Source organism: Pseudophryne corroboree, chromosome 9 (genome assembly GCF_028390025.1).
Source record: "Pseudophryne corroboree isolate aPseCor3 chromosome 9, aPseCor3.hap2, whole genome shotgun sequence".
NCBI lineage: Eukaryota > Metazoa > Chordata > Amphibia > Anura > Myobatrachidae > Pseudophryne > Pseudophryne corroboree.
In genome coordinates, this window is record NC_086452.1 from 470,697,751 (window position 1) to 470,718,260 (window position 20,510).

Sequence of the window (20,510 nt, forward strand, 5' to 3'; positions counted from 1 at the left end):
CCTTACTGACGCAAATTACTGACCTTTAGTGTCCCGAACAATTCATCTTTAATGTGTCCACCTCCAAACTCCTTCTTGACGGTGGCCCGGGTTGCAGCGTACAGCATCTTCAGCCGCACCTGTCACAAAAGCACAAAGCTCAGACACGAGGACGGTTTCAAATAGCCGCTGTAACCGCCATATTGGACTGGGGAAGAACAGTAAAACATTACATGGTGGCCTCTGTGCTTCAATAAAGAACCAACAACCAACTAGGACATAATTTCATAAACACAACAGAGTAACAAAGGCAACTATTAAGGGATGAATCAGTACAGATGCCATTCTATCTCTTCCCTTCCCCATAACCACTATCTCCTCAAAAATCGGTAGAGATGCCATTGCAGCTCTTCCCGTCCCCATAACCCCTTTATCTCCTATCAAAAATCTCCTGTCAAACTTATTGAGTGTAATAATCCCCGCACGATACAACAGCATGGGGAGGTGACCCAGTGCAAAGTGTGTGGCGCCATTGAGGCCTAGGTATGACATATCTAGGGGTGCATTCAGGTATTAAAATATAACAGAGCAGATCTGGAGGTGGCAGACGCACAAAACTCCAGACTCGCTCGTAGTTTGCATAGGGTGAGAACATAAAACTTTGTCACGTGCAATCCCTACGCTAGGATCTAGCCAGAAAACAGTTGGACGTTACAGTCTCTTTAAATAGGATATTTTAATTTTCGGAAAACCTGAATTGTCCCCCAGTCATGACCCACAACTGGAGCGCTGAGAATCATAGTTACCTGTAAGGTTCTAGGCTTGTTACGCACCTGAGGGCCACTGCAGTCATGAGCACAGTGCAGACCGCGCTCCACCTGCGCAGCTAGGACCTGGTCATACAATGTACAACCATTTAATGATAACCGTAAGTAGTGTTCACTCTAGGCTGTTTTAGCAGGGCGTCGCGCCCTGCCCGTTTTTTTAGCAGGCAAAACCCGCCCTGCCCCTTTTGCGGCGCCCTTCTAGAACAGCCGCCCGCTTCCTGCCCTCCCGGCGTGTATAGATGCCGTGCGCATGCGCGCGGCATCCATTCACGCATTGGGAGAGGGCTGGGGGAAGCCCAACAGTGACGTCGCCGGCCACAGACGCTCTCTATAGTAGCGTCTGTGGGCCGCCCCGCCCCTAAAATGACGTAGGCATGGCCACGCCCCCTAATTTGCGTGGCCGCGCCCCGTTTCGGGCGTCCGGCGCCCTGCCCCTTTTTACTCCTTAAGGGCCAGATTTATATCCTCAGGGACATGAAATCCTCTGCTCATGGTTATTACAATGCACTTCTAGACTTGCCAGATAGAGTGGGGCAAAAAAGTATTTGGACAGCCCCCAATTGTGCAAGTTGACCCATCATAGATTTCAAGTGTGAGAGACAGAATCTGGAAATCACATTGTATGATTGTTACACTATTTATTTGTTTATTCTTGCAGAAAATAAATATTTGGACAATCAGAAAGTTGAACTCAATACTTTGTAATATAACCTCGGTTGGCAATTACAGAGGTCAAATGTTTCCTGTAGTTCTTGACCAGGTTTGCACACACTGTAGCAGGTATTTTGGCCCACTCTTCCATGCAGATCTTCTCTAGATCTGTCATGTTTTGGGGCTGTCGCCGGGCAACATGGACTTTCAACTCCCTCCACAGATTTTCTATTGGGTTGAGGTCTGGAGACTGGCTAGGCCACGCCAGGACCTTGAAATGCTTCTTACGTAGACACTCCTTAGTTGCCCATGTCAGTGTGTTTGGGGTAATTGTCATGCTGGAAGACCCAGCCACGTTCCATCTTCAATGCTCTTACTGAGGGAAGGAGGTTTTTGCCCAAAATCTCACGATACATGGCCCCATTCATACTCTCCTTAATACGGATCAGTCGTCCTATCCGCTTTGCAGAAAAGCAGCCCCAAAGCATGATGTTTCCACCCCCATGCTTCACAGTGGGTATGGTGTTCTTGGGATGCCATTCATCATTCTTCCCCCTCCAAACACGGCGAGTGGAGTTTATACCAAAAAGTTTGATTTTGCTCTCATCTGACCACATTACATTCTCCCAATCCTCCTCTGGATCATCCAGATGGTCACTGGCAAACTTTAGACGGGCCTGGACATGTGCTGGCTTAAGCAGGGGGACCATTTGGGCGCTGCAGGATTTCAATTTCAATCCATGACGACGTAGTGTGTTAGTAATGGTAACCTTTGTGACTGTGGTCCCAGCTCTCATGAGGTCTTTGACCAAGTCCTCCCGTGTAGTTCTGGACTGATTCCTCGCCGTTCTCAAGATCATTGATACCCCCATGAGGTGAAATCTTGCATGGAGCCCCAAGTCGAGGGAGATTGTCAGTGATCTTGTATTTCTTCCATTTTTTAATAATTGCGCCAACAGTTAATCTCTTCTCACCAAGCTGCTTGCCTGTATACAAGTAAATTGTTTAAAAATCATACACTGTGATTTCCTGGTTTTATTTTTCAGATTCTGTCTCTCGCAGTTGAAGTGTACCTATGATGGAAATTACACACCTCTCATCTTTTTAAGTGGTTGAACTTGCACAATCGGTGGCTGTCCAAATACTTTTTTTGCCCCACTGTAAGACCTCGTGGCATCCAGTCTCTGCCAGCGACATGGCGCTATACCTGTATCTGGCCACAAGGGGGAGTGTAATATACAGGTCTATGTACGGCTGGGAAACAACATGCGGCCCTCCAGCTGCTGAGGTACTACATATCCCAGCATGCCCTGCCACAGGTTTAGCATGCACTAATACTGTGGCAAGGCATGCTGGGATGTGTGGTACCTCAGCAGTTGGAGGGCTGCATGTTGCATACCCCTGCTGTACTGTATATTAGGGATGTGAGGTATAAGTGAGGCTGTGTGACAGGAGTGGGGGGAGTGTGTGACTGTATGGAGGCTGATCGGGGATCTTGCATCATACCGGAGAGTGGTCAGGTGACCATGACAGGAAGAGCCATTCGTATCCCTGAGCGTTCTGGCTATCCAGGCGGTACAGGATGTAGCAGGGCTGCGTCTCGTCCAGGAGAGGGAGGACGAGGGCGTCGTAGTCTTGGTCCCAGTTCAGCCTCAGCTCCTTGTGAGCTCCAAACACCAGCTGCTCTGCAGAGCCGAGAACACAAGCAATGAACCCGGATCACACACACTGTACTAACACAGGGGCAGGCATGCTGGGATGTATAGTTCCACAGTAGCTGGGGTGCCGGATGTGGCCTATGCCAGTACTAATCTATATACCGATCACACGTCCCCCGATCCCACCATCCTCCCCTATATACCGATCACACATACCCCGACCTAACCATCCTCCCCTATATACTGATCACACATCCCCCGACCTCACCATCCTCCCCTATATACTGATCATACATCCCCCGACCTCACCATCCTCCCCTATATACTGATCACACATCCCCCGACCCACCATCCTCCCCTATATACTGATCACACGTCCCCGACCCCACCATCCTCCCCTATATACTGATCATACATCCCCCGACCTCATCATCCTCCCCTATACACTGATCACACATCCCCCAACCCCACCATCCTCCCCTATATACTGATCACACATCCCCCGACCCACCATCCTCCCCTATACACTGATCACACATCCCCCGACCTCACCATCCTCCCCTATATACTGATCATACATCCCCCGACCAACCATCCTTCCCTATATACTGATCACACATCCCCCGACCTCATCATCCTCCCCTATACACTGATCACACATCCCCCGACCTCACCATCCTCCCCTATATACTGATCATACATCCCCCGACCAACCATCCTTCCCTATATACTGATCACACATCCCCCGACCTCATCATCCTCCCCTATATACTGATCACACATCCCCCGACCCACCATCCTCCCCTATATACTGATCACACATCCCCCGACCCCACCATCCTCCCCTATACACTGATCACACATCCCCCGACCTCACCATCCTCCCCTATATACTGACCACACATCCCCCGACCTCACCATCCTCTCCTATATACTGATCACACATCCCTCAACCCCACCATCCTCCCCTATATACTGATCACACATCCCCCGACCCCACCATCCTCCCCTATATACTGATCACACATCCCCCGACCTCACCATCCTCTCCTATATACTGATCACACATCCCCCGACCTCATCATCCTCCCCTATATACTGATCACACATCCCCCAACCTCACCATCCTCTCCTATATACTGATCACACATCCCCCGACCTCACCATCCTCCCCTATATACTGATCACACATCCCCCGACCCACCATCCTCCCCTATATACTGATCACACATCCCCCGACCCCACCATCCTCCCCTATATACTGATCACACATCCCTCGACCTCACCATCCTCCCCTATATACTGATCACACATCCCCCGACCCCACCATCCTCCCCTATATACTGATCACACATCCCTCGACCTCATCATCCTCCCCTATATACTGATCACACATCCCCCGACCCCACCATCCTCCCCTATATACTGATCACACATCCCTCGACCTCACCATCCTCCCCTATATACTGATCACACATCCCCCGACCTCACCATCCTCCCCTATATACTGATCACACATTCCCCGACCCCACCATCTTGCCCTATATACTGATCACACATCCCCCGACCGCACCATCCTCCCCTATATACTGATCACACATCCCCCGACCCCACCATCCTCCCCTGGTATCCGGACTCCAGGTTGACAACAAAAAGGTCAACACACCTTAGGTCGACGCCAATTGGTCGACACACCTTAGGTCGACATGGCCAAAAGGTCGACATGGACAAAAGGTCGACAGGAATAAGGTCGACATGGACAAAAGGTCGACATGAGTTTTTCACAATTTTTTTCTTTTTTGGAACTTTTTCATGCTTAACGATCCATGTGGACTACGATTGGAACGGTAATCTGTGCCGAGCGAAGCGGAGCGAAGGCACCATGCCCGAAGCATGGCGAGAGAAGCGAGCCATGCGAGGGGACGCGGTGCACTAATTGGGGTTCCCGGTTACTCTACGAAGAAAACAACACCAAAAAAACAAAAAACTCATGTCGACATTTTTCCATGTCGACCTTGTTCCTGTCGACCTTTTGTCCATGTCGACCTAAGGTGTGTCGACCAACTGGCGTCGACCTAAGGTGTGTCAACCTTTTTGTTGTCGACCTGGAGTCCCAGACCCCTCCCCTATATACTGATCACACATCCCCCAACCTCACCATCCTCCCCTATATACTGATCACACATCCCCCGACCCACCATCCTCCCCTATATACTGATCACACATCCCCCGACCCACCATCCTCCCCTATATACTGATCACACATCCCCCGACCTCACCATCCTCCCCTATTCACTGATCACACATCCCTCGACCTCACCATCCTCCCCTATATACTGATCACACATCCCCCGACCCACTATCCTCCCCTATATACTGATCACACATCCCCCGACCCCACCATCCTCCCCTATATACTGATCACACATACTCCGACCCCACCATCCTTCCCTATATACTGGTCACACATCCCCCGACCCCACCATTCTCCCCTATATACTGATCACACATCCCCCGACCCCACCATCCTCCCCTATACACTGATTACACATCCCCCGACCTCACCATCCTCCCCTATATACTGATCACACATCCCCCGACCCACCATCCTCCCCTATATACTGATCACACATCCCCCGACCCACCATCCTCCCCTATATACTGATCACACACACACCCCGACTCACCATCCTCCCCTATATACTGATCACACATCCCTCGACCTCACCATCCTCCCCTATATACTGATCACACATCCCCCGACCCACCATCCTCCCCTATATACTGATCACACATCCCCCAACCCCACCATCCTCCCCTATATACTGATCACACATCCCCCGACCCACCATCCTCCCCTATATACTGATCACACATCCCCCGACCTCACCATCCTCCCCTATATACTAATCACACATCCCCCGACCTCACCATCCTCCCCTATATACTGATCACACATCCCCCGACCTCACCATCCTCCCTAATATACTGATCACACACCGCCCGACCCACCATCCTCCCCTATATACTGATCACACATCCCCCAACCCCACCATCCTCCCCTATATACTGATCACACATCCCCCGACCCACCATCCTCCCCTATATACTAATTACACATCCCCAACCGTCCTCCCCTATGCGCCGATCACACGTCCCCCACCGTCCTTCCCTATATACTGATCACACATCCCCTGACCTCATCATCCTCCCCTATACACTGATCACACATCCCCTGACCTCATCATCCTCCCCTATATACTGATCACACATCCCCCGACCTCACCATCCTCCCCTATATACTGATCACACATCCCCCGACCCCACCATCCTCCCCTATATACTGATCACACATCCCCCAACCTCACCATCCTCCCCTATATACTGATCACACATCCCCCGACCTCATCATCCTCCCCTATATACTGATCACACATCCCCCAACCTCACCATCCTCCCCTATATACTGATCACACATCCCCCGACCCCACCATCCTCCCCTATATACTGATCACACATCCCCCGACCCCACCATCCTCCCCTATATACTGATCACACATCCCCAGACCCACCATCCTCCCCTATATACTGATCACACATCCCCCGACCTCACCACCCTCCCCTATATACTGATCACACATCCCCCGACCCCACCATCCTCCCCTATATACTGATCACACATCCCCCAACCTCACCATTCTCCCCTATACACTGATCACACATCCCCTGACCTCATCATCCTCCCCTATATACTGATCACACATCCCCCGACCTCATCATCCTCCCCTATATACTGATCACACATCCCCCGACCTCACCATCCTCCCCTAAATACTGATCACACATCCCCCGACCTCATCATCCTCCCCTATATACTGATCACACATCCCCCGACCCACCATCCTCCCCTATATACTAATTACACATCCCCAACCGTCCTCCCCTATACGCCGATCACCCGTCCTCCCCTATATACTGATCACACATCCCCTGAACTCATCATCCTCCCCTATATACTGATCACACGTCCCCCGACCCCACCATCCTCCCCTATATACTGATCACACATCCCCCGACCTCATCATCCTCCCCTATATACTAATCACACATCCCCCGACCTCATCATCCTCCCCTATATACTGATCACACATACCCCGACCCCACCATCCTCCCCTATATACTGATCACACATCCCCCGACCTCATCATCCTCCCCTATATACTGATCACACATCCCCCGACCTCACCATCCTCCCCTATATACTGATCACACATCGCCCAACCCCATCATCCTCCCCTATATACTGATCACACATCCCCCGACCCCACCATCCTCCCCTATATACTGATCACACATCCCCCGACCCCACCATCCTCCCCTATATACTGATCACACATCCCCCGACCTCACCATCCTCTCCTATATACTGATCACACATCCCCCGACCCCACCATCCTCCCCTATATACTGATCACACATCCCCCGACCTCATCATCCTCCCCTATATACTGATCACACATCCCCCGACCCCACCATCCTCCCCTATATACTGATCACACATCCCCCGACCCCACCATCCTCCCCTATATACTGATCACACATCCCCCGACCTCACCATCCTCCCCTATATACTGATCACACATCGCCCAACCCCATCATCCTCCCCTATATACTGATCACACATCCCCCGACCCCACCATCCTCCCCTATATACTGATCACACATCCCCCGACCCCACCATCCTCCCCTATATACTGATCACACATCCCCCGACCCACCATCCTCCCCTATATACTGATCACACATCCCCCGACCCCACCATCCTCCCCTATATACTGATCACACATCCCCCAACCTCACCATCCTCCCCTATATACTGATCACACAACCCCCGACCCCACCATCCTCCCCTATACACTGATCACACATCCCCCGACCCCACCATCCTCCCCTATATACTTGATCACACATCCCCCGACCTCACCATCCTCCCCTATATACTGATCACACATCCCCCGACCTCATCATCCTCCCCTATATACTGATCACACATCCCCCGACCTCACCATCCTCCCCTATATACTGATCACACATCCCCCGACCCACCATCCTCCCCTATATACTGATCACACATCCCCCGACCTCACCATCCTCCCCTATACACTGATCACACATCCCCCGGCCTCATCATCCTCCCCTATATACTGATCACACATCCCCCGACCTCACCATCCTCCCCTATATACTGATCACACATCCCCCGACCCCACCATCCTCCCCTATATACTGATCACACATCCCCCGACCTCACCATCCTCCCCTATATACTGATCACACATCCCCCGACCCCACCATCTTCCCCTATATACTGATCACACATCCCCCGACCTCACCATCTTCCCCTATATACTGATCACACATCCCCCGACCCACCATCCTCCCCTATATACTGATCACACATCCCCCGACCTCATCATCCTCCCCTATATACTGATCACACGTCCCCCGACCCCACCATCCTTCCCTATATACCGATCACACATCCCCCGACCTCACCATCCTTCCCTATATACCGATCACACATCCCCCGACCTCACCATCCTCCCCTATATACTGATCACACATCGCCCAACCCCATCATCCTCCCCTATATTCTGATCACACATCCCCCGACCCCACCATCCTCCCCTATATACTGATCACACATCCCCCGACCTCACCATCCTCCCCTATATATTGATCACACATCCCCCGTCCCCACCATCCTCCCCTATATACTGATCACACATCCCCCGACCTCACCATCCTCCCCTATATACTGATCACACACCGCCCGACCCACCATCCTCCCCTATATACTGATCACACATCCCCCAACCCCACCATCCTCCCCTATATACTGATCACACACCGCCCGACCCACCATCCTCCCCTATATACTGATCACACATCCCCCGACCTCACCATCCTCCCCTATTCACTGATCACACATCCTCCGGCCCCACCATCCTTCCCTATATACTGGTCACACATCCCCCGACCCCACCATTCTCCCCTATATACTGATCACACATCCCCGACCTCACCATCCTCCCCTATATACTAATCACACATCCCCCGACCTCACCATCCTCCCCTATATACTAATCACACATCCCCCCGACCTCACCATCCTCCCCTATATACTGATCACACATCCCCCGACCTCACCATCCTCCCCTATTCACTGATCACACATCCCCCAACCTCACCATCCTCCCCTATATACTGATCATACATCCCCCGACCTCACCATCCTCCCCTATATACTGATCACACACCGCCCGACCCACCATCCTCCCCTATATACTGATCACACATCCCCCGACCTCACCATCCTCCCCTATATACTGATCACACATCCCCCGACCTCACCATCCTCCCCTATATACTGATCACACATCCCCCGACCTCACCATCCTCCCCTATATACTGATCACACATCCCCTGACCTCACCATCCTCCCCTATATACTGATCACACGTCCCCCGACCCCACCATTCTCCCCTATATACTGATCACACATCCCCGACCTCACCATCCTCCCCTATATATTGATCACACATCCCCCGACCTCACCATCCTCCCCTATATACTGATCACACATCCCCCGACCCACCATCCTCCCTTATATACTGATCACACACCGCCCGACCCACCATCCTCCCCTATATACTGATCACACATCCCCCAACCCCACCATCCTCCCCTATATACTGATCACACATTCCCCGACCCCACCATCCTCCCCTATATACTGATCACACGTCCCCCGACCCCACCATCCTCCCATATATATATATATATATATATATATATATAGTCCAGTTACTTTTAGCAGTCATACACAGTAAGAATGTATAAGTGGAAATGACAGGACTGAGATTATCTATCCTAGTGTAACACACAGACTGTGTGTGTGTGTGTGTGTGTGTGTGTGTGTGTGTGTGTGTGTGTGTGTGTGTGTGTGTGTGTGTGTACACACACACACACTCTATATCGGATCACGCTGCATTGTACACGATTACTGTACACATTTCTGCTTTAGTATCTGAGCACATCAGGGTGAAATAACCCCCGGTCGGACAGGTACACGCAGCCACCGCGCTGTGCGGCACCGTTATGATGAACCCTTCCCGGTACCCTCTGTCACTGCCTGGGAGAAATGCCAGTGACCCGTGACAGTGACCAGCTATGGCGCAGGCATTGGGAAAGTACCCCCCCTCCCAGAGGTGAGTATATAGCTATATCGGTCTATATAACAAGCAGTGACATCCCCGTGTCTCTATGTACAATTGGCCAATGTGTTTATCTCTCAGCTATTCTAAGCCCACACATTCCAGGCGGCCTCGGAAACATTTTCCATGAGCTGGCTTCTGGCTCCGCTGTGCAGCTAAGCCCCTGTTATTTACCCCAGCGACAGACCCCTCTGACTGCTCTCGATCACTGCACCTGCGGGTCCTCTCTTGCGGCGGTCAGCGATGGCCGCGGATAACGCCCCACCTGTCGGCAAGGAGTCAGAGCTCCGTATCATCGGCACTAGAAGCTGCCGGCTACCCAGGCCACATCCACAGGCCCCCTTACCCGAACATAACCTCTGGCTTCATGTGTGCACACTGGGCCCTGACCCTTATTACATCAAAATAAAGCAGCTTCACCCTTTAGCCGAGTCAATCAGATATTAGCGCTTACTCGCGCTGAAAGAAGATATCCTGATTCGTTGCTGTGGGCTACAGGGTCTTATTTACAGGCCAGGGTGTCAGGATTTCCTCTACAGCTCAGGGGTAAATAAATCTGATTAGGTTAGAGATTATAACTCCTGGGCCCTCACTAGAAATCCCAACATGACCTGCTGGGGGTAGTAGTCCTGCAGACTGCGAGACAATGACACAAGCTCAAAGTCTAGACCAGACTTAGGTTTTGGTGACCCCAAAGGTTGAGGAACTGCAAGACCCAGCATGCAGTCACACTAATGTACAGCCGCAGGTCACCTACGTCTAATCTGTGGATAACTCTGGTCATTTCCATTTAAACCCTCGCTACATATGTATCATTACGCTGCTGCATACATACATATTATAGATATATATATATATATATATATACATATATACACACACACACACACAGTATATATATATATATATTTGGTTGGGGATCTCACTATAAGGTCTCACAGCATCAATATAAGGCCATGCGTACTATAAAGAAATGTCATTTCTTAGCTATAGGAAGTGTCTGTTACAATCCGCACATATGAAACGCTCTAGGACAATACAAAGTTGCATATTACCCGCTTCCCTCCATCCCCCCAGTCACCGCTACTCACCGTCTTCGATAACCACCTTTATGAGCCGGATAGATCCATTACGTGCCTTGGCGAAGAAATCCTTCAGTTCCGGTGTAGCTACAAGAAGCAAGAACATGCCGGTGAGTCAGCTGTACGCGGCGGGTGAAGAATCAGGCGGACGCTGCAGGGGAAAAGCTTCAGGACGTCTGCCGCAGATCACAGGCACATAGGGAATAACTGTCTGAGGACATGTGCTAAACTGGAACACAATCCTGACAGCATCACCTCCCAAATATAGCCCAGAGCTACACCGCCGGAGGAGGGGGGCCAGTCATACACAGGCAGACCTCCGAAGCTTGTCCCTAATGGGGGCAGAGGGCAACATCTAAAACAACAGACAATGTAACACCCAGAACTGCTCATTCCTCCAGTATAGATGATACCTCAGCGTCACTGCTCCGGCCACTGGGGGCACCGTATAGTACTGACTGCGGGGACGCCGCTGTCGCCGGGATACACGGCATAAGCGTACAGAGAAATAGTCCGCGGCTCTGAGAAGATGACCCTGGCCACAGAGGCCCCTAATAACATATGACACACACACACTGCTAAGTGCCGCACAAAGCAACAACTTCCTTTTATGTCTGTACAACACCTCCACCCTCCGGCCCAGTCATAACTAATATATATATATATATATATATATATATATATACACACACACACACACAGTACATACATACACCGTGATCTCACCATCTAACCTCCGCCGCTACCTGGTGGCCCAGACATATATATATATATATATATATATATATATATATATATATATATATATATGAAGAATTTACTTACCGATAATTCTATTTCTCGTAGTCCGTAGTGGATGCTGGAACTTCCGTAAGGACCATGGGGAATAGCGGCTCCGCAGGAGACTGGGCACAAAAGTAAAAGCTTTAAAATAGCTGGTGTGCACTGGCTCCTCCCCCTATGACCCTCCTCCAAGCCTCAGTTAGGATACTGTGCCCGGACGAGCGTACATAATAAGAAAGGATTTTGAATCCCGGGTAAGACTCATACCAGCCACACCAATCACACCGTACAACCTGTGATCTGAACCCAGTTAACAGTATGATAAACGTAGGAGCCTCTGAAAAGATGGCTCACAACAATAAACAACCCGATTTTTTTGTAACAATAACTATATACAAGTATTGCAGACAATCCGCACTTGGGATGGGCGCCCAGCATCCACTACGGACTACGAGAAATAGAATTATCGGTAAGTAAATTCTTATTTTCTCTGACGTCCTAGTGGATGCTGGGACTTCCGTAAGGACCATGGGGATTATACCAAAGCTCCCAAACGGGCGGGAGAGTGCGGATGACTCTGCAGCACCGAATGAGAGAACTCCAGGTCCTCCTCAGCCAGGGTATCAAATTTGTAGAATTTAGCAAACGTGTTTGCCCCTGACCAAGTAGCTGCTCGGCAAAGTTGTAAAGCCGAGACCCCTCGGGCAGCCGCCCAAGATGAGCCCACCTTCCTTGTGGAATGGGCTTTAACAGATTTTGGCTGTGGCAGGCCTGCCACAGAATGTGCAAGCTGAATTGTATTACAAATCCAACGAGCAATCGTCTGCTTAGAAGCAGGAGCACCCAGCTTGTTGGGTGCATGCAGTATAAACAGCGAGTCAGATTTTCTGACTCCAGCCGTCCTGGAAACATATATTTTCAGGGCCCTGACTACGTCCAGCAACTTGGAGTCCTCCAAGTCCCTAGTAGCCGCAGGTACCACAATAGGTTGGTTCATGTGAAACGCTGAAACCACCTTAGGGAGAAATTGAGGACGAGTACTCAATTCCGCCCTATCCGAATGAAATATCAGGTAAGGGCTTTTATAGGATAAAGCCGCCAATTCTGATACGCGCCTGGCTGAAGCCAGGGCTAACAGCATTACCACTTTCCATGTGAGATATTTTAAATCCACTGTGGCAAGTGATTCGAACCAATGTGATTTTAGGAATCCCAAAACCACATTGAGATCCCCAGGTGCCACTGGAGGCACAAAGGGAGGCTGTATATGCAGTACCCCCTTTACAAAAGTCTGGACTTCAGGAACTGAAGCCAGTTCCTTCTGGAAGAAGATCGACAGGGCCGAAATTTGAACCTTAATGGATCCTAATTTTAGGCCCATAGACAGTCCTGCTTGCAGGAAATGTAGGAATCGACCCAGTTGAATTTCCTCCGTCGGGCCTTACTGGCCTCGCACCACGCAACATATTTTCGCCAATTGCGGTGATAATGTTTTTGCGGTTACATCCTTCCTGGCTTTAGATCAGGATATGGATGACTTCATCAGGAATGCCTTTTTTCCTTCAGGATCCGGTGTTCAACCGGCATGCCGTCAAACGCAGCCGCGGTAAGTCTTGGAACAGACAGGGTCCTTGCTGGAGCAGGTCCCTTCTTAGAGGTAGAGGCCACGGATCCTCCGTGAGCATCTCTTGAAGTTCCGGTTACCAAATCCTTCTTGGCCAATCCGGAGCCACGAATATAGTGCTTACTCCTCTCCATCTTATCAATCTCAGTACCTTGGGTATGAGAGGCAGAGGAGGGAACACATACACTGACTGGTACACCCACGGTGTTACCAGAGCGTCTACAGCTATTGCCTGAGGGTCCCTGGACCTGGCGCAATACCTGTCGAGTTTTTTAATCATGTGGACGACTTCTGGGTGAAGTCCCCACTCTCCCGGGTGGAGGTCGTGCTGAGGAAGTCTGCTTCCCAGTTGTCCACTCCCGGAATGAATACTGTTGACAGTGCTATCACATGATTTTCCGCCCAGCGAAGAATCCCTGCAGCTTCTGCCATTGCCCTCCTGCTTCTTGTGCCACCCTGTCTGTTTACGTGGGTGACTGCCATGATGTTGTCCGACTGGATCAACACCGGCTGACCTTGAAGCAGAGGTCTTGCTAAGCTTAGAGCATTGTAAATGGCCCTTAGCTTCAGGATATTTATGTGAAGTGATGTATCCAGGCTTGACCCTAAGCCCTGGAAATTTCGTCCCTGTGTGACTGCTCCCCAGCCTCGCAGGCTGGCATCCGTGGTCACCAGGACCCAGTCCTGAATGCCGAATCTGCGGCCCTCTAGAAGATGAGCACTCTGCAACCACCACAGGATGGATACCCTTGTCCTTGGTGACAGGGTTATCCGCTGATGCATCTGAAAATGCGACCCGGACCATTTGTCCAGTAGGTTCCACTGGAAAGTTCTTGCGTGGAATCTAACGAATGGGATTGCTTCGTAGGAAGCCACCATTTTTACCCAGAACCCTTGTGCATTGATGCACTGAGACTTGGTTCGGTTTTAGGAGGTTCCTGACTAGCTCGGATAACTCCCTGGCTTTCTCTTCCGGGAGAAACACCTTTTTTCTGGACTGTGTCCAGGATCATCCCTAGGAAACAGAAGACAAGTCGTCGGAACCAGCTGCGATTTTGGAATATTGAGAATCCAATCGTGCTGCCGCAACACTACCTGAGATAGTGCTACACCGACTTCCAACTGTTCCCTGGATCTTACCCTTATCAGGGAATCGTCCAAGTAAGGGATAACTAAAATTCCCTTCCTTCGAAGGGATATCATTTCGGCCATTACCTTGGTAAAGACCCGGGGTGCCGTGGACCATCCCTACGGCAGCGTCTGAACTGATAGTGACAGTTCTGTACCATAACCTGAGGTACCCTTGGTGAGAAGGGTAAATTTTGACATGAAGGTAAGCATCCTTGATGTCCCGAGACATCATGTAGTCCCCTTCTTCCAGGTTCGCAATCACTGCTCTGAGTGACTCAATCTTGAATTTGAACCTCTGTATGTAAGTGTTCAAAGATTTTTGATTTTAGATTTAGATTTAGAATCGGTCTCACCGAGCCGTCTGGCTTCGGTACCACAATAGTGTGGAATAATACCCCGTTCCCTGTTGCAGGAGGGGTACCTTGATTATCACCTGCTGGGAATACAGCTTGTGAATGGCTTCCAAAACTGCCTCCCTGTTAGAGGGAGACGTCGGTAAAGCCGACTTTTGGAAACGGCGAGGGGGAGACGTCTCGAATTCCAATATGTACCCCTGAGATATTACCTGAAGGATCCAGGGGTCTACTTGCGAGTGAGCCACTGCGCACTGAAATTCATTGAGAACGGGCCCCCTCCGTGCCTGAGCTTGTAAGGCCCTATCGTCATACTGAGGGCTTGGCAGAGGCGGGAAAGGGTTTCTGTTCCTGGGAACTGGCTAATCTCTTCAGCCTTTTTCCTCTCCCTCTGTCACGAGCAGAAAAGAGGAACCTTTTGTCCGCTTGCCAACAAAGGACTGCGCCTGATAATACGGCGTCTTATTTTGAGAGGCGACCTGGGGTACAAACGTGGATTTCCCAGTTGTTGCCGTGGCCACCAGGTCTAAAAGACCGACCCCAAATGTCCCCTTTCAAAGGCAATACTTCCAAATGCCGTTTGGAATCCGCATCACCTGACCATTTTACTGGTAGAATTGGACAACGCACTTATACTTGATGCCAGTCGGCAAATATTCCGCTGTGCATCATGCATATATAGAAATGCATCTTTTAAATGCTCTATAGGCAATAATATACTATCCTTATCTAGGATATCAATATTTCCAGTCAGGGAATCCGACCATGCCAACCCAGCACTGCACCTCCAGGCTGAGGCGATTGCTGGTCGCAGTATAACACCAGTATGTGTGTGAATACATTTTTGGATACCCTCCTGCTTTCTATCAGCAGGATCCTTAAGGGCGGCCATCTCATGAGAGGGTAGAGCCCTTGTTCTTACAAGCGTGTGAGCGCCTTATACCCCCTAGGGGGTGTTTCCCAACGCACCCTAACCTCTGGCGGGAAAGGGTATACAGCCAATACTTTTTAAGAAATTATCAATTGTTATCGGGGGGAAACCCACGCATCATCACACACCTAATTTTATTTCTCAGATTCAGGAAAACTACAGGTAGTTTTTCCCTCACCGAACATAATACCCCTTTTTGGTGGTACTCGTATTATCAGAAATGTATAAAACATTTTCCATTGTCTCAATCATGTAACGTGTGGCCCTACTGGAAATCACGGTTGTCTCTTCACCGTCGACACAGGAGTCAGTATCCGTGTCGGCGTCTGTATCTGAGGTAACGGGCGCTTTAGAGCCCCTGACAGCCTATGAGACGTCTGGACAGGCACAAGCTGAGTAGCCGGCTGTCTCATGTCAACCACTGTTTTTGTTATACAGAGCTGACACTGTCACGTAATTTTCAACAGTACATCCACTCAGGTGTCGACCCCCTAGGGGGTGACATCACTGTTACAGACACTCTGCTCCGTCTCCACATCATTTTTCTCCTCATACATGTCGACACAAACGTACCGACACACAGCACACACACAGGGAATACTCTGATAGAGGACAGGACCCCACGAGCCCTTTGGGGAGACAGAGGGAGAGTTTGCCAGCACACACCAGAGCGCTATATATATACAGGGATAACCTTATATAAGTGTTTCTCCCTTTATAGCTGCTGTTTTATATTTGCTGCCAATAGTGCCCCCCCTCTCTTGTTTTACCCTGATTCTTGTTGCAGGGGAGAGTCAGGGAGCCGTCCTTCCAGCGGAGCTGTGAAAGAAAATGGCGCTTGTGTGCTGAGGAGAAAGGCTCCGCCCTCTTCACGGCGGCCTTTTCTCCCGCTTTTTTCAGGAAAACTGGCAGGGGTTAAATGCATCCATATAGCCCAGGAGCTATATGTGATGCATTTCTTTAGCCATATAAGGTTTTTATAGTGTTTTATTGCGTCTCAGGGCGCTCCCCCCCAGCGCCCTGCACCCTCAGTGACCGGAGTGTGAAGTGTGCTGAGAGCAATGGCGCACAGCTGCAGTGCTGTGCGCTACCTTATTTGAAGACAGGAACGTCTTCTGCCGCCGCTTTCTCCGGACCTCTTCGCTCTTCTGGCTCTGTAAGGGGGCCGGCGGCGCGGCTCCGGGACCCATCCAGGCTGAACCTGTGATCGTCCCTCTGGAGCTAATGTCCAGTAGCCAAGAAGCCCAATCCACTCTGCACGCAGGTGAGTTCGCTTCTTCTCCCCTTAGTCCCACGATGCAGTGAGCCTGTTGCCAGCAGGACTCACTGAAAATAAAAAACCTATTTAAACTTTTACTTCTAAGCAGCTCAGGAGAGCCACCTAGCCTGCACCCTTCTCGTTCGGGCACAAAAATCTAACTGAGGCTTGGAGGAGGGTCATAGGGGGAGGAGCCAGTGCACACCAGCTAGTCTAAAGCTTTTACTTTTGTGCCCAGTCTCCTGCGGAGCCGCTATTCCCCATGGTCCTTACGGAAGTCCCAGCATCCACTAGGACGTCAGAGAAATATATATATTTATATTATATATACATATACACACATACACACATTGCCACCAAAATGAGACCCTGGCACTCCGGTGTTACGTGTATCCTGCTCACGTGCCTTCCCATCAGAGTTATTCCTGCTGAATATAGTACATAAGCTGGGCGGCACTCAGAGACGCTCACGGACCAGGAAAAGGTTAACAAGCCCCGCAGGGCAACTTTGATGTGACCTTTCGGGGTAAAATGAGGAAGGGGATTTTACCCCGAAACGTCACATTAAAGTTGCCCTGCGGGGCTTGTTAACCTTTTCCTGGTACGTGAGAGTCTCTGAGTGCAGCCCAGCCTGTGGACTATATATATATATATATATATATATATATATATATATATATATATATATATATATATACACACACACACACACACACACACACACACAGGCGCGCGCGTGTACGGCGGCACTCGGATGACATAAAGACAGGACACACACACAGTGATCTCACCATCTAATTGCCACGCTCCATACTGGTGGCCCAGTCATAACTAAATATATACACACACACAAACAGACGCAGTTAATGCAATATCACCTCTAATAATACAAATAATACAAAGCGATGTCGTAGCAGATGAATATAGTACAAACAAATATATGTAGCGGCAGAATATCCCCGGTAACAGATTTAGGAACCCCCCTCTCCCCCCCAAGTGTACCCTTATTTCGGCAGACGTGTGTATCGGTGGATGCAAACTATGACGAGGGGCCAGTGATGTCCTCGTAATGTAAATTACTAAAATCCCAGATGTGTCACCTGCATGACATCCCATCAGGACACTTCCTAGATGTGTGAGCGGAGCTTCAGCTGTCTGTGACCGGGGGGGATACTTTATAACAGAGCTGATGTGCGGCATCAAACATCTAGCGGGAGATGTATTATTAGTGTACATACTGTATATGCTCAGCCGTCAGAGTGCGGGGGGGAGAAACCTCTGCAAGTCCAGTAGTGCACCCTGCCCCCTAGCCACCACCAATGCACCTATGCGTCATGCCCCCTGACCACCACCAATGCACCTACGCATCCTGCCCCCTGACCACCACCAATGCACCTATGCGTCATGCCCCCTGACCACCACCAATGCACCTACGCATCATGCCCCCTGACCACCACCAATGCACCTACGCATCATGCCCCCTGACCACCACCAATGCACCTACGCATCATGCCCCCTGACCACCACCAATGCACCTACGCATCATGCCCCCTGACCACCAATGCACCTATGCGTCATGCCCCTGACCACCACCAATGCACCTACGCGTCATGCCCCCTGACCACCACCAATGCACCTACGCGTCATGCCCCCTGACCACCACCAATGCACCTACGCATCATGCCCCCTGACCACCACCAATGCACCTACGCGTCATGCCCCCTGACCACCACCAATGCACCTACGCATCATGCCCCCTGACCACCACCAATGCACCTACGCATCATGCCCCCTGACCACCACCAATGCACCTACGCATCATGCCCCCTGACCACCAATGCACCTATGCGTCATGCCCCCTGACCACCACCAATGCACCTACGCGTCATGCCCCCTGACCACCACCAATGCACCTACGCATCATGCCCCCTGACCACCACCACTGCACCTACGCATCATGCCCCCTGACCACCACCAATGCACCTACGCATCATGCCCCCTGACCACCACCAATGCACCTACGCATCATGCCCCCTGACCACCACCAATGCACCTATGCGTCATGCCCCTGACCACCACCAATGCACCTACGCGTCATGCCCCCTGACCACCACCAATGCACCTACGCATCATGCCCCCTGACCACCACCAATGCACCTACGCATCATGCCCCCTGACCACCACCAATGCACCTACGCATCATGCCCCCTGACCACCACCAATGCACCTACGCATCATGCCCCCTGACCACCACCAATGCACCTACGCATCATGACCCCTGACCACCACCAATGCACCTATGCATCATGCCCCCTGACCACCACCAATGCACCTACACATCGTGCCCCCTGACCACCACCAATGCACCTACGCATCATGCCCCCTGACCACCACCAATGCACCTACGCATCACGCCCCCTGACCACCACCAATGCACCTACGCATCACGCCCCCTGACCACCACCAATGCACCTACGCATCATGCCCCCTGACCACCACCAATGCACCTACGCATCATGCCCCCTGACCACCACCAATGCACCTACGCATCATGCCCCCTGACCACCACCAATGCACCTACTCATCACGCCCCTGGCCACTCCCAATGCGCCTACTCATCACGCCCCCCGGCCACTCCCAATGCGCCTACTCATCACGCCCCCCCGGCCACTCCCAATGCGCCTACTCATCACGCCCCCCGGCCACTCCCAATGCGCCTACTCATCACGCCCCCCGGCCACTCCCAATGCGCCTACTCATCACGCCCCCCGGCCACTCCCAATGCGCCTACTCATCACGCCCCCCGGCCACTCCCAATGCGCCTACTCATCATGCTCCCGGCCACTCTCAATGCGCCTACTCATCATGCTCCCGACCACTCCCAATGCACCTACGCATCATGCCCCCGGCCACTCCCAATGCACCTACGCATCATGCCCCCGGCCACTCCCAATGC

The 20,510-nt window shown here is 51.2% G+C and overlaps 1 protein-coding gene across 1 annotated transcript in view; it reads right to left on the minus strand.

The window, feature by feature from the left end:
* The window catches only part of TWF2 (twinfilin actin binding protein 2), a 57,006-nt gene that overhangs the window by 17,785 nt on the left and 18,711 nt on the right, over positions 1-20,510 (minus strand). Inside the window, exons 2-4 of the mRNA XM_063941350.1 lie at positions 11,484-11,561; positions 2,964-3,142; positions 24-119 (exon numbers count right to left, since the gene is read on the minus strand). Of these exons, the coding sequence (XP_063797420.1) occupies positions 24-119; positions 2,964-3,142; positions 11,484-11,561 (353 nt within the window). The remainder of the gene's footprint in view (positions 1-23; positions 120-2,963; positions 3,143-11,483; positions 11,562-20,510) is intronic.